This window comes from Carcharhinus amblyrhynchos, chromosome 6 (genome assembly GCF_965287045.1).
Source record: "Carcharhinus amblyrhynchos chromosome 6, sCarAmb.v2.hapA, whole genome shotgun sequence".
In the NCBI taxonomy this organism is placed as follows: domain Eukaryota; kingdom Metazoa; phylum Chordata; class Chondrichthyes; order Carcharhiniformes; family Carcharhinidae; genus Carcharhinus; species Carcharhinus amblyrhynchos.
This window is the reverse complement of record NC_137329.1, coordinates 67439996-67455594: the sequence shown is the minus strand read 5'-3', so window position 1 is coordinate 67455594 and position 15599 is coordinate 67439996. Positions and strand designations below refer to the sequence as shown.

Genomic DNA, 15599 nt, shown 5'->3' with positions numbered 1-15599 from the left:
AAAATCCAGCACTCAGACCAGTCCCTCACCAAAGTGGCTGACCAAAGTACAAAGTGGCTGCAGAGAGAAGCCTGGCCAGCACTCCATTAAGGGTCCCACCCCAGAGGAAGAGCACAGTGGCTGCAGAGAGCAGCCTAATAAGTCTGACAAGTGTTGGATGTTATGAGTCTGTTAAGGGCCTTACCCCACCCCACAGGGGTACAGCACCTGAAGATCTCCAGGAAGCTCCCACAGTAAGCAGCAAATCTCCATGCCCTGCCTCTAACCTCGGGGATCTGCAGCTCCATAAAACGTATCTCCTTAATCCTACTCAATGTTACCATGCCAACTCTCGACTTTTATAAAGCAGTTGTACACTGCACTGGAGTGACATCATACCAAAGAAGTGGGAGATGCTAACGAGGGTAAAGAGTGTTGTCGTGGACCCACTAATCAGATGGTAAGATATGTAAATGTATGCAAATTTCCATTGCGCTGATTTTCAGTATGGTTCTGTCAGCAGTAAAAAACTTGGGTTGGGAAACACTATCAGGGCAGGAACGCATGCACAAATCCGCAAATCAGCCGACACACAAATCTCCCCTATCTCTTCAATGCAATCTAAACATCATCAAATGGATGTTAAAGATCCCATGACCCTATTTGGAAGAACAGCTGCAAAGTGTTTTGCCGGATCTGCATCACTAAAACTAGATTATCAGGTAATATCACAGTGCGTTTATGGGAGCCTGCTGTGCACAATTTGGCTGTTATATTTACATAAGAACATCAGAACATAAGAAATAGGAGCAGGAGTAGGCCATCTAGCCCTTCGAGCCTGCCCCGCTATTCAATAAGATCATGGCTGATCTGAAGAGGATCAGTTCCACTTTCCCGCTTTCTCCCCATAACCCTTAATTCCCTTGTCTATCAGAAATTATCTACCCATGACTTAAATACATTCAGTGAGGTAGCCTCCACCACTTCAATGGGCAGAGAATTCCAGAGATTCACCACCCTTTGAGTGAAGAAGTTCCTCCTCAACTCCGATCTAAGCTGTCCCCCCCGCCTTATTTTGAGGCTGTACCCTCCAGTTCTGCTATCCTTTCTAAGCGGGAATAATCTCTCTACTCTACCCTATCTATCCCCTTCATTACCTTATCTGTACTTAAGGCCTTGATGTTCGTGATGAATTTAGATGTGGTGGCAGTGACAGAGGCGTGGTTAAAGGAGGGGCAGGACTGGCAGCTAAATATTCCAGGGCGTAAGTGTTTTAGGCGTGATAGGGGAGGATTGAAAAGAGGAGGGGGAGTGGCGCTCTTAGTTAGGGAGCAGATCACAGCAGTGCAGAGGGAGGATAACATGGAGGGGTTGGGAATTGAGTCTCTGTGGGTGGAGTTGAGGAATAGGAAGGGAGCCATTACTATGCTAGGGGTGTACTACAGGCCGCCCGACAGCGGAAGAGAGTATATGTAGAGACATTTTGGACAAGTGTAGGAAGAACAGGGTTGTTGTAGTGGGAGATTTTAATCTTCCTGGGGTGGATTGGAAGGTGCCTAGAGCTGGGGGTTCGGACGGGGAGGAATTCGTAAGACGCGTATTGGAAGGGTCCTTGGAGCAGTATGTAGATAGCCTGACTAGAGAGGGGGCTATACTGGATTTAGTTCTGGGCAATGAGCCGGGTCAGGTGGTTGAGGTTGCGGTAGGTGAACATGTGGCTAACAGTGACCACAACTCTGTCTACTTTAGGATACGAATGGAAAAAGATGAGTGCTGTCCTAAGAGGAGGGTGCTAAATTGGGGAAAGGCTAGATACAGCCGGATTAGGCAGGAGCTTAGGGAAACAGACTGGGATAGGCTGTCGGAGGGCAAGTCCACGTTAGGCATGTGGGAGTCTTTCAAGGGAAAACTGCAATGGGTGCAGGAAAGGCATCTGCCAGCTAGGAGGAACATAGAACATTACAGCGCAGAACAGGCCTTTCGGCCCACGATGTTGCGCCGACCAGTTACAAAAACAATGACCCACTAGCCTATACCAATCCCTTTTCATCCATAAACCTATCCAGAGATCTCCTAAACGCCCCCAAACTAGACGCATTTACAACTGCAGCAGGCAGGGCATTCCAATCCCTCACCACCCGCTGGGTAAAGAACCTACCCCTGACATCCGTCCTGTAGCTACCCCCCCTTAATTTAAAGCCATGCCCCCTCGTGCTAGCTTTCTCCATCCGAGGAAAAAGGCTATCACTATCCACCCTATCTAAACCTCTAATCATCTTATATGTTTCAATAAGATCCCCTCTTAGCCGCCTTCTTTCCAACGAAAACAACCCTAAATCCCTCAGTCTCTCCTCATAGGAACTCCCCACCATACCAGGTAACATCCTAGTAAACCTCCTCTGCACCCTCTCCAACGCCTCCACATCCTTCTTGTAATGCGGGGACCAGAACTGCACACAGTACTCCAAGTGCGGCCGCACTAGAGTAGTGTACAGTTGCAACATGACGCTGCGACTCCTAAATTCAATCCCCCTACCAATAAACGCCAAGACACCGTACGCCTTCTTAACAACCTTATCTACTTGATTCCCAACTTTCAGGGATCTATGTACACATACACCTAGATCCCTCTGCTCATCCACACTATTCAAAGTCCTCCCGTTAGCCCTATACTCGACACATCTGTTGCTCCTACCAAAGTGAATTACCTCACACTTCTCCGCATTAAATTCCATCCGCCACCTCTCGGCCCAGCTCTGCAACCTGTCCAAGTCACCCTGCAAACTATGACACCCTTCCTCACAATCTACCACACCTCCGACTTTGGTGTCATCAGCAAATTTACTAATCCACCCAACTATACCCTCATCCAGATCATTAATAAAAATTACAAACAACAGTGGCCCCAAAACAGATCCCTGAGGCACACCACTCGTAACTGAACTCCATGATGAATATTTACCATCAACCACCACCCTCTGTCTCCTATCTGATAGCCAATTCCTGATCCAACTTCCTAGATTACCCACAATCCCATACATCTGCATTTTCTGCAGAAGCCTACCATGGTGAACCTTATCGAACGCCTTACTAAAATCCATATATACCACGTCAACTGCCTTGCCCCCATCCACCTCTTTGGTCACCTTCTCAAAAAACTCAATAAGGTTAGTAAGGCACGACCTACCCGCTACAAAACCATGCTGACTATTTCTAATCAATTCATTACACTCCAAATAACTATAAATCCTATCCCTAATAATTTTTTCTAAAACCTTGCCCACAACAGAAGAAAGACTCACCGGTCTATAATTCCCGGCAAAGTCTCTGTTCCCCTTCTTAAACAATGGGACAACATTCGCTATCCTCCAATCCTCCGGGACTACACCAGAGACCAATGACGACCTGAAGATCAGAGCCAGAGGCTCTGCAATCACCTCTCTAGCCTCCCAGAGAATCCTAGGGTAGATCCCATCCGGACCAGGGGACTTATCTATTTTCAGCCCCTCAAGAATTTCCAGCACATCCCCCTTATCAACCGTAATACTGTCTATTTTACACCCCTGCAACCCAATGTCCTCCTCAGCTATATTCATGTCCCCCTGCATGAACACCGAAGAGAAATATTGGTTCAATACTTCTCCAATCTCCTCCGGTTCCACACATAACTTCCCCCTGCTGTCTGTAACTGGCCCTAATCTTGCCCTGACCAACCTTCTGTTCTTGACATACCTATAGAACGCCTTAGGATTCTCCTTAATCCTATCAGCCAAAGTCTTCTCATGTCCTCTTTTAGCCCTTCTCAACTCACTCTTCAACTCCCTCCTTGCCAATCTAAAGCTTTCTAGTGCACTATCTGAGCCCTCCAATCTCATCCGAACATAAGCCTCCTTTTTCTTTTTAACCATCGACTCAACTCTTTTAGTGCACCACGGTTCCCTAGATCTACCAAATCCTCCATGCCTGACAGGGACATACCTATCAAGGACTCGCAGTAGCTGCTCCTTGAAAAAACTCCACATTTTGGACGTTCCCAGTCCCTGTAATCTCCTAGTCCAATCTATGCTTCCTAATTCACTCCTAATAGCCTCATAATTGCAAGGATGGGAAAGGTAGGATTAGAGAGCCGTGGATTACTAGAGATATAGAAGACCTGGTTAGGAAGAAACAAGAGGCGTATGGCAGGTCTAAGCAGTTGGGAACGGAGAGAGCGTTGGAGGAATACAGAGAGAGTAGGAAGGATCTCAAAAGGGGAGTTAGGAGAGCAAAAAGGGGGCATGAGATGGCTTTGGCAGGTAGGATTAAGGAGAATCCAAAGGCATTTTACTCCTATCTTAGGAGCAAAAGGGTGGCTAGGGGTAAAATCGGTCCTCTCAGGGACAGACGAGGGGAATTGTGCTTAGAGGCTGAGGGAATGGGGGAGATCCTGAATGAATTCTTTGCGTCGGTATTCATGAAGGAGAGGGGCTTGATGTCTGGTATGGTCATCGAGGGAGTGGTAGACCAATTGAAAGATTTATCGATTACGAGGGAAGAAGTGTTTGGGCTTTTAGGTAGCATTAAAACCGATAAATCTCCGGGGCCCGATGGCATTTATCCTAGGCTGCTTAGGGAGGCGAGAGATGAGATTGCTGGGCCTCTGACGCAAATCTTTGTCTCTTCTTTGGACACAGGTGAGGTCTCAGAGGACTGGAGGATAGCGAACGTGGTACCGTTGTTTAAAAAGGGTAGGAGGGATAACCCGGGTAACTATAGGCCGGTGAGTTTAACATCAGTGGTAGACAAGTTGATGGAGAGGATTCTTAGGGATAGGATGTATGAGCACTTAGAGCGTTGTGATCTGATTGAGGATACGCAGCATGGCTTTGTAAAGGGAAGTCTTGCCTTACGAATCTGGTAGAATTTTTTGAGAAGGTGACAAAAACAGTCGACGAAGGATGAGCCGTTGATGTCATCTATATGGATTTCAGTAAGGCGTATGACAAAGTCCCTCATGGTAGGTTGGTAGAGAAGATTAAAGCTTATGGGATATGTGGCCAGGTATCTAGATGGGTAAAGAACTGGCTTGCAAAGAGGAGTCAGAGAGTAGTAGTGGAGGGGTGCTTTTCTAGCTGGAGGTCTGTCACTAGTGGTGTGCCGCAGGGCTCAGTACTGGGACCTCTTCTCTTTGTAGTGTATATAAATGATTTGGAAGAGGAAGTAGGTGGTGTGATCAGCAAATTTGCTGATGACACCAAGATGGCTGGATTGGCGGGCAGTGAGGAGCAGTGTCTGGCAACAACGGGATATTGATAGGCTGGTATATTGGGCAGATACTTGGAAAATGGAGTTTAATCTGGATAAATGTGAGGTGATGAGTTTTGGCCGGAATAATGTAGGGGGGAGTTATATGATAAAGAGTAAGCCCGTAAGGAGTATAGAATCGCAGCGAGACCTGGGGGTGCAAGTGCACAAGTCTTTGAAGGTGGCAGTGCAAGTGGAGAGTGTGGTGAAGAAAGCCTATGGTATGTTAGCCTTTATAGGAAGGGGTATAGAATATAAGAGCTGGAGTCTAATGTTGCAATTGTACAGAATGTTGGTTAGGCCGCATTTAGAGTACTGTGTCCAGTTCTGGTCGCCTTACTACCGGAAGGATGTGGAGACTCTGGAGAGAGTGCAGAGGAGGTTTACCAGGATGTTGCCTGGTATGGAAGGACTGGGGTATGAGGAAAGATTGAATAAATTGGGGCTCTTTTCCCTTGAAAGGCGGCGACTGAGGGGGGATCTAATAGAGGTATATAAGATTATGAAGGGTATAGATAGAGTAAACAGAGGTAAGCTATTTCCTATGATAGAGACACACAGGACAAGGGGCCATGGGCTTAAGGTGAGGGGGGAGAGGTATAACACAGATATTAGAGGGAGGTTTTTCACACAGAGGGTAGTGGGGGTATAGGTTTGCCCTGCCAAGTAAGATGGTGGAGGCAAACACGCTAGAGTTGTTTAAGAGTAACTTAGACAGGCACATGAGTGGGGTGGGGATGGCTGGATATAGGAGGTTGGTGTACATGGACTTCAGCAAGGCGTTTGATAAGGTCTCCCATGCAAGACTTCTTGAAAAGGTGAGAGGGCATGGGATCCAAGGGGTTTTGGCCTTGTGGATCCAGAACTGGCTTGCCTGCAGAAGGCAGAGAGTGGTTGTGGATGGGTCTTTTTCTGCAGGGAGGTCAGTCACCAGTGGAGTGCCCCACGGATCTGTTCTAGGACCCTTGCTATTTGTCATTTTCATAAATGACCTAGATGAGGAAGTGGAGGGATGGGTTAGTAAGTTCGCTGATGACATGAAGGTCGGTGGTATTGTGGATGGTCTGGAAGGATGTCAGAAGTTGCAGCAGGACATAAATAGGATGCAGGACTGGGCGGAGAAGTGGCAGATGGACTTCAACACGGATAAATGTGTAGTCGTCCATTTTGGCAGGACCAATGGGATGAACGAGTACACTATCAAGGGCAGGAGTCTTAGTCGTGTTGAAGAGCAGAAGGGTCTTGGGGTCCGGGTCCACAGGACTCTTAAATCGGCCTCGCAGGTGGAGGATGTGGTCAAGAAGGTGTATGGTGTACTGGCCTTCATTAATCGAGGGACTGAGTTTACGAATCGGGAGGTAATGCTGCAACTTTATAAGACCCTTGTCAGGCCTCACTTGGAGCACTGTGCGCAGTTCTGGTCGCCTCACTATAGGAAGGACGTAGAAGCTATTGAAAGGGTACAGAGGAGATTTACAAGGATGTTGCCTGGACTGGGAGGCATGCCTTATGAAGTTAGGTTGAGGGAGCTGGGACTCTTCTCCCTGGAGAGACGAAGGTTGAGGGGCGACCTGATAGAAGTTTATAAAATGTTGAGAGGAATAGACAGGGTGGATTCTCAGAGGCTATTTCCCCAAGTTGAAATGGTCGCTACGTGAGGACACAGATTTAAGGTGCAGGGAGGAAAGTACAGAAGTGATGTTAGGGGTAAGTTTTTCACTCAGAGGGTGATGAGTGAATGGAATCGGCTGCCGTCAGTGGTGGTGGAGGCGAACTCGCTGGGGTCTTTTAAAAGACTTCTGGATGAGTATATGGGATTTAATGGGATTGGGGGTTATAGATAGGTCTATGGATTGGTAGGTGTTGATGTGATCGGCGCAACTCGTGGGCCGAAGGGCCTGTTTGTGCTGTAGTGTTCTATGTTCTATAAGGGTCATTAGCATTGGGAGTCCCTGGTAAGGTAAATGGATATGGTACAATAATAATGTGTTTTTTCTCTTTTTCATTCACAGGTTTTAAGTCGGTCCACCTTGTGTCCAACAAGGGGCATACACGTGATGTGTCGTACTTGGGCTGCTCTTGGTTGTTCGAAATTGGCCTAGTGCTTCATGTCGTTAGTGTGTGCCTAAACTGGACCAGATACTGGGCAAGACGACAGCTCAGTGACTATTACTGATTACTGTGCAGACACATGGATTTGGGCCAGTGTCTGTGGGAGTTTGCACATTCTCCCCGCGCTTGCGTGGGTTTTCTCCGGGTGCTCTGGTTTCCTCCCACACCCCAAAGATGTGCTATTAGGCTGATTGGCAGTAATAAATTGTTCCTAAATTAGTTTCCCTCAATGTGGATGGCCATAAAACATTGGATGAGGGTCATGGGTGGAGGGGGGGACTGGCGGTGTTAGGATGGCGGCGCGGGCTCATTGGGCTGAAGGGCCTGTTTCCCGGGCTGTTTTTGTTCTTTGTTTATATGTCTCTATACTTCCTATATAATGATGGTAGTCATGATGTGGAGATGCCGGCTTTGGACTGGGGTAAACCTGTTCGACTTTAACCTGATGTTGTGAGATTTCTTACTGTGTTTTCCTATATAACAGCAGTAGGTGGCACAGTAGCACAGTGGTTAGCATTGCTGCTTCACAGCTCCAGGGACCTGAGTTCGACTCCCGGCTTGGGTCACTGACTGTGTGGAGTTTGCACATTCTCCTCATGTCTGCGTGGGTTTCCTCTGGGTGCTCCGGTTTCCTCCCACAGTCCAAAGATGTGCAAATTAGGTCAATTGGCCATGGTAAAAAATTGCCCCTTGGTGTCCTGAGATGTGTAAGTTAGAGGGATTAGCAGGTAAATATGTAGGGATATGGGGGTAGGGCCTGGGTGGGATTGTGGTCACTGCAGACTCGATGGGCCCAATGGCCTCTTTCTGCACTGTAGGGTTTCTATGATTCAATGAAAACACTTCATTGGCTGTGAAGCATCATGAAATATGTTATGATAGTGAAAGATTCCATATAAATGCAAGTACAAAAGTAAAATGTTGCAGATGCTGGAAATCTGAAATAAAACTGAAAAGGCTGGAAGTACTCAAGAGGTCTGGCAGCATCTGTGGAGAGAGAAATTGAGTTAAGGTTTCAGATCGAGATGACCTTTCATCGGAACAGATGCTACCTGACCTGCTGAATATCTCCAGTATTTTCTGTTTTAATTCATGTAAATGCAAGACTTTCTTGCTTATTTCAAGATTTGCTTCCCCATTCCACTAATTCTTTCCATTCTAGGATTCCTATTGCCACTCTAGAATTGTTCCCATTCCTGGAAATCATCAGAATTCTAAAATCCCTCACCTTTCCGAGAGACTCCTCTGCATTGCAAAATCGTTTCCACCCCTCCTTCTTTCTATTCGCATCTCTTTCTCTTAACTCGCTGGACATTAGAATTGTTAAAGCATATTGGGTGGGATTCTCCAGCCTCCCAGTTGCATATTTCCCCATGGTGGAAAATGGCACACTGTTCACTAGTGGCTGGATTCTCTGGTCCTGCTGCTGTTAATGGGATTTCCCACTGATGTCACCCATGCTGCCGCAAAACCCACGGGCAGGAGGTGCTGCTGGTGGGACTGCAGAATCCCACTGGCAGGAATAGCCAGAGAATTCCAGCCTTGGTCTCTACTCTGAAACGTAGAATGGTGCAAAGGAGACCAATTAGCCCATTGTTCCTCTTTGAAAGATATATCCAGTTTAGTCCCTCTCCTGAATCATTCCACATGGATTTATTCAATTCCCTTTTAAAAGTTACTATGGAATCTTCTTGCTCCTGCATTCCAGACAGCAGCAACATACTGCATCAAAATATTTTCTTCATCTCACCTCTGGCTACTGACCCTATTCTCACTGGAAACCTTCTTTTCAAACTCAATAAACACCCTGAATAATTTCAAAAGCTCGATTAAATTTTCCTTAACCTCTCTGCTCGAAAGAGAACAATTCCAGCTTCTCCAATCTCACCATATTGACTCGCTCAACTTAGACCATTTTAGTCAAACTCCTTTGCACCTGAAAGACATCATATCCCCTCCTCAAGAGTTGTGCACAGTATGTAAACTGAGGGTTTTGCATAAATTTCTTCCATTTATAATTTATGTCTCAACTTATAAAGAACCCCCTTTTAAGAAACTTCTCAATTTCTGATGCCTTTAAAGAGTATTTTTTTTGCCTACACTCAAGGCCTCCAGTTCCTGAACAGCATTAAAATCTGTATAATCTACCAACCTTGCTCAGAAAAGGACTCTCTCATGGACCATTTTACAAAAAGCCCTCTGGAATTGAAAAATCCATTAAGTTTAATCACACTGTGAATCTGTCAGTTTTTTGATACATACAATCTGGGATGCATTCAGTTGGATATACCATTATAAAGGTTATGTTACTGTTAGTTATATTGCACCCATTCATCCATTGAATTTTGCATTGTTCAGTCCAATAATTTGGCCATATCCCTCTTTACCCATCGTACCCATGTAATTATCTAAATGTTTTTTAAAAGATAAAACCGTACCTACCTCTACTACTATCTCTGGCAGCTTGTTCCAGACATTCATCACCCTCTGTGTGAAAAAGTTGCTTGATCAATTTTTGATTCCATCTGCCATTCATCGCCAATGGGCTGATGAAAGACAGATGGAGTTTAATTTAGAGGTGATGCATTTTGGTAGATTGAACTAGGGCAGGACTTACTCTGTTAAAGGTAGGGTGTTGGGGAGAGTTACAGAACAAAGAGATCTAGGGGTACATGTTCATAGCTCCTTGAAAGTGGAATCACAGGTGGACAGACTGGTGAAGAAGGTTTGGTTTCATTAGTTAAAACATTGAATACAGGAATTGGGACAAGACTTTGGTAAGGCCACACTTGGAATACTATGTGCAATTCTGGTCACTATTATAGAAAGGATATTATCAAACTAGAAAGAATGCAGAAAAGATTTACTAGGATGCTACTGGGACTTGATGGATTGAGTTATAAGGAGAGGCTGAATAGACTGGGGCTTTTTTCTCTGGAGCGTAGGAGATGAGGGGTGACCTTATAGAGGTCTGTAAAATAATGAGGGGCATAGACAAGGTAGATAGTCAATATCTTTTCCCAAAGGTAGGAGAGTCTAATACTAGAGGACATAGGTTTAAGGTGAAAGGGCAGGGATAGTATCCAAAGGGGTCAGTTTTTTCACACGGAGGGTGGTGAGTGTCTGGAATAAACTGCCAGAGGTAGTAGTAGAGGCAGCTACAATTTTATTTTTTAAAAAGCATTTAGGTAGTTACATGGGTATGATGGGTATAGAGGGATATGGACCAAATGCGGGCAATTGGGATTAGCTTAGGGGTTTTAAAAAAAAGGGCCTGTTTCCATGCTGTAAACATCCATCAATGGACTGTGGAGGGAAAATTGAAGTAAACTGTCACGCAGTGTACTCTTCCTCATGACACACACACACACACACACACACACACACACACACACACACACACACACATTGTTCCTCTCCCACACACACTTGTTCTTCTCCACTCACTACCCCCACACGTAACGCACAACAGACAGGTACATGTGCAGACGGACATGCGTACAGACACACAGACAAGCACACACAGGCCTCATGCCACAAAGATCCCTTCCCATCCACCTTACTTGTCTCTTCAGTCCATGTGACGGTCCAGGAATGTTACAATCTGACTTGGCCAAAAACTGGTTGGCGATTGATTTTACACTGCCCTTCTGGTATGGATCCCTTTCCTCCTAAAATGAAACACAAAGTTGGGAGGGTCAGGGTGTCATCTTGAAAAACACAGCCTACCAGTTCCGCACAGAGAGTGTAAATATCGCATTGAACATGCAATCTCTGTTTCACTGTTATTATCTCAGTTCCACCCACTTCACCAACTCCTCCATCACAGTGACACACCATCAACAGATCTAAAGGAGCCAGATGGGATACTGGATAAGGTCAACATTGATAAAGAGGAGCTATGTGATAAGGCTGGTTGTACTTAATGTTAATAAATTGCTAGGACCAGATCAAATGCTTCGAAGAATGGTGAAGAAATGAAAGGAAGAAATTGCAGAGGTACTGAACATAATTTTCAGTCTTCCTTAGACTCAGAAGCAGTCCAGAGGACTAAAGAATTGCAAAAGTATAACCACATTCAAAAATTATATAAAGATAAGCCCAGTAATTACAGACTAGTTAGTTTAACTTAGGTGATGGAGAAGTGTTGAGAAACAGTAAACCAGGACACAATTAACAATCAATTGGACAAAAGTGTGGGTTAATTAAGGACATCTTTTATTAAGAACAAATTGTATTTAAAAACATGATTGAGTTTATGATGAGGTAACATGAGGTTGATGAAGGTAATATGATCGATGTGGTGTATATGGGCTTCCAGAAAGTCTTTGATGAAATACCAGGTTTGGCTAAGAAAGTTCAAGCCCATTGAATAAAAGGGACAGTGAAAGAAAACAGAATTCTATTCCACAGGAACATACAAATTAAGGGCAGAAGTTGGTTATTTGGCTCCTCAGCTCCTCAAGCCCACTTCACCATTCAATAAGATCATGGCTGATCTGCTTGCGTTTCAAATTCAACATTCCCATTGGCCCCTGATAATCTTTGATACCCTCGTGTAATGGAAATGTTTCTACCTCTGCCTTAAAAATATTCAATGGCCCCGCCTTCATCACTCTGAAGCAAAGTTGCAAATTCATGCAACCTGCTAAGAAAAAAAATTCTCCTAGGATCTGTTATATCAGAGCAACCCCGAATTTTAAAACAGCGACTCTCCAGAAATTGTGGACTTCCATCTCCACCTTTTCAAGACCACTCAAGATCTTACATACTTTAATCAAATCACTCCTCACTCTTCTTGTGAGGGATCCTGTTGGGACGAGTGATCATAGTATGGTTGAATTTTTGATGCAGATGGAGGATGAGAAAGTAGGATCCCGAACCTGTGTCCTCTGTCTGAACAGAGCTGAGTACGATAGGATGAGAGCGGAATTGGCGAATGTAGATTGGGGGCACAGATTGGTTGGTAGGACGGCTGAGGAACAGTGGAGGATTTTTAAGGAGATCTTTTTCGGTACTCAGCAGAAATATATTCCGATGGTAAAGAAGGAATGTAAGAGAAGGGATAATCAGCCGTGGTTATCGAAGGAAATAAAGGAGAGTATTAAATTAAAAGCTGATGCGTTCAGAGTGGCTAAAAGTAGTGGGCTATTAGAAGATTGGGAAAAATTTAAAAATCAACAAAGAATGACTAAGAAGTTGATCAAGAAAGGAAAGATAGACTATGAAGCTAAACTAGCACTAAATATAAAAAGGGACAGTAAAAGTTTTTACAAATATATAAAGAAGAGGAGGCTGGCTACAGTGAATGTAGCCAGCCTTAGAGGATGAGAGGCGGGATTTAGTGGTGGGAGATGAGGAAATGGCTGAGGCTTTAATTCAGTTTTTTGGCTCGGACTTCACAGAGGAGGACATGAATAGTTTGCCGTATCTTAAAGATAGAAGGATGGTAGGAGTCGAGGGCCTGAATGCGATTACTGTCACTAGAGAGGTAGTGCTTGATAGACTAATTGGACTGAAGGTGGACAAGTCCCCAGGACCGGATGGAATGCATCCCAGGGTTCTGAAAGAAACGGCAGAGGTGATAGTGGATGCATTAGTAATTATTTACCAAAATTCGCTGGATTCTGGGGAAGTGTCAGAAGAATGGAAAACAGCTAATGTAACGCTGCTGTTTAAAAAAGGTAGCAGACAAAAGGCAGGGAATTATAGGCCTGCTAGGTTAACGTCTATAGTTGGAAAAATGCTTGAATCTGTCATCAAAGAAGAAATAGCGAGGCACCTAGAAAGGAATGGTTTGATAGAGCAGACGCAGCACGGATTCGTTAAGGGCAAGTCGTGTTTGACGAATTTATTGGATTTCTATGAGGATGTGACTAGTGCAGCAGAGGGGAACCGGTGGATGTGGTGTTTTTAGATTTCCAAAAGCATTTGATAAGGTGCCTCATAAAAGGTTGCTACAGAAGGTTAGGGTGCACGGAGTTGGGGGTAAGGTGTTAGCGTGGATAGAGGATTGGTTGTCTAATAGGAAGCAGAGAGTTGGAATCAATGGGTGCTATTCTGATTGGCAGTTGGTGACTAGTGGAGTGCCACAGGGATCGGTGCTGGGGCCTCAGCTATTTACCATTTATATAGACGATCTGGAGGAAGGGGCTGAGTGTAGGGCGACGAAATTTGCTGATGACACGAAGATGAGTGGAAAAGCAAATTGCGTGGAGGGTGTGGAAAGTCTGCAGAGGGATCTGGACAGGCTAAGCGAGTGAGCGAGGACCTGGCAGATGGAGTATAATGTTGGCAAGTGTGAGGTTATCCACTTTGGCAGAAATAATAGTAGGAGGGACTATTATTTAAAAGGTGAAAAGCTGCAGCATGCTACGGTGCAGAGGGACTTGGGGGTCCTTGTGCATGAGTTGCAAAAACCCAGTCTGCAGGTGATCAAGAAGGCTAATGGAATGTTGGCCTTCGTAGCAAGGGGGATAGAATATAAAAGCAGGGAGGTCTTGCTGCAACTGTACAGGGTACTGGTGAGGCCGTAGCTGGAGTACTGTGTGCACTTTTGGTCACCACACTTGCAGATGGATATATTGGCCTTGGAGGGAGTGCAGAGGAGGTTCACTAGGCTGATACCGGAGTTGAGGGGGTTGGACTATGAAGAGAGACTAAATAGCTGGGTCTGTACTCGTTGGAGTTTAGAAGGATGAGGGGGGATCTTATAGAGACGTATAAGATAATGAAAGGGATGGATAGGGTAGAGGTAGAGAGATTCTTCCCACTTAGAAAGAACAGCAGAACTAGCGGGCACAGCCTCAAGATAAGTGGGGGGGGGGGGCAGTTTAGATCAGAGTTGAGGAGGAACTTCTTCACTCAAAGGGTGGTGAATCTCTGGAATTCTCTGCCCGTTGAAGTGGTGGAGGCTATCTCGCTAAATATATTTAAGTCATGGGTAGATAGGTTTTTGATAGACGGGGAATTAAGGGTTATGGGGAGAGAGTGGGAAAGTGGAACTGATCCACTTCAGATCAGCCATGATCTTATTGAATGGCGAGGCAGGCTCGAAGGGCTAGATGGCCTACTCCTGCTCCTATTTCTTATGTTCTTATGTATAAACAATCCCAGCTTGTCCAACCTCAAGACAACCCATTCATTCCAGGTATCAATCTAGCAAATCTGCTCTGAACCACTCAAACACATTTACATCCTTCCTTAAATAAGGATACCGAAACTGCACCCAGTATTCGAGATGTGGTCTCACCAATGCCTTCTCCTCTCTTTTCGTGCATCAGTTGTTAAAAGTAATCGCGCAGGTTCAACACTCAGTAAAGAAGGCAAATGGTACATTGGCCTTCATAGCGAGAGGATTTGAATATAGAAATCAGGATGTCAAATTGCAACTGAATAGGGCATTGGTGAGGCTGCACCTGGAGTATTGTGTGCAGTTTTGGTGTTCTTATCTGAGGAAGGACGTCCTTTCTACGGAGGGAGTACAACGAAGCTTTACCAGGCTGATTCCCGGGATGGCAGGTCTTTCACATGAGGAGAGATTAGAATTATATTCATTGAAGTTGACAAGAGTGAGAGAGGATCTCATGGAAACTTCTAAAATTCCAATATGATTAGATGGGGTAGATTCAGAAAGAATGTTCTGTATGGTGGAGAATCCAGAACTCGGGGTTTTAATTTGAGGATAAGGGGTAAACCTTTTCAAAATGAGGTGAGATGAAATTTCTTCACCCAAAAAGGGTGAATCTGTCAAATTCACGACCATGAAGTAATTTTTATTAATGATCTGGATGAGGGTATAGTTGGGTGGACTAGTAAATTTGCTGATGACACCAAAGTCGGAGGTGTGGTAGATTGTGAGGAAGGGTGTCATAGTTTGCAGGAAGACTTGGACAGGTTGCAGAGCTGGGCCGAGAGGTGGCAGATGGAGTTTAATGCAGAGAAGTGTGAGGTAATTCACTTTGGTAGGAATAACAGATGTGTCGAGTATAGGGCTAACGGGAGGACTTTGAATAGTGTGGATGAACAGAGGGATCTAGGTGTATGTGTACATAGATCCCTGAAAGTTGGGAATCAAATAGATAGGGTTGTTAAGAAGGCATACGGTGTCTTGGCGTTTATTGGTAGGGGGATTGAATTTAGGAGTCGCAGCGTCATGTTGCAACTGTACACAACTCTGGTGCGGCCGCACTTGGAGTACTGTGTGCAGTTCTGGTCCCCACATT

At 45.1% G+C, this 15599-nt stretch overlaps 1 protein-coding gene across 6 annotated transcripts in view; it reads right to left on the bottom strand.

The window, feature by feature from the left end:
• The window catches only part of mical3a (microtubule associated monooxygenase, calponin and LIM domain containing 3a), a 422657-nt gene that overhangs the window by 218886 nt on the left and 188172 nt on the right, over positions 1 to 15599 (bottom strand). For all 6 annotated transcript variants that reach the window (XM_080190575.1, XM_080190577.1, XM_080190576.1 and 3 more), the window contains one exon: positions 10938 to 11045. In XM_080190575.1, the coding sequence (XP_080046701.1) occupies positions 10938 to 11045 (108 nt within the window). The remainder of the gene's footprint in view (positions 1 to 10937; positions 11046 to 15599) is intronic.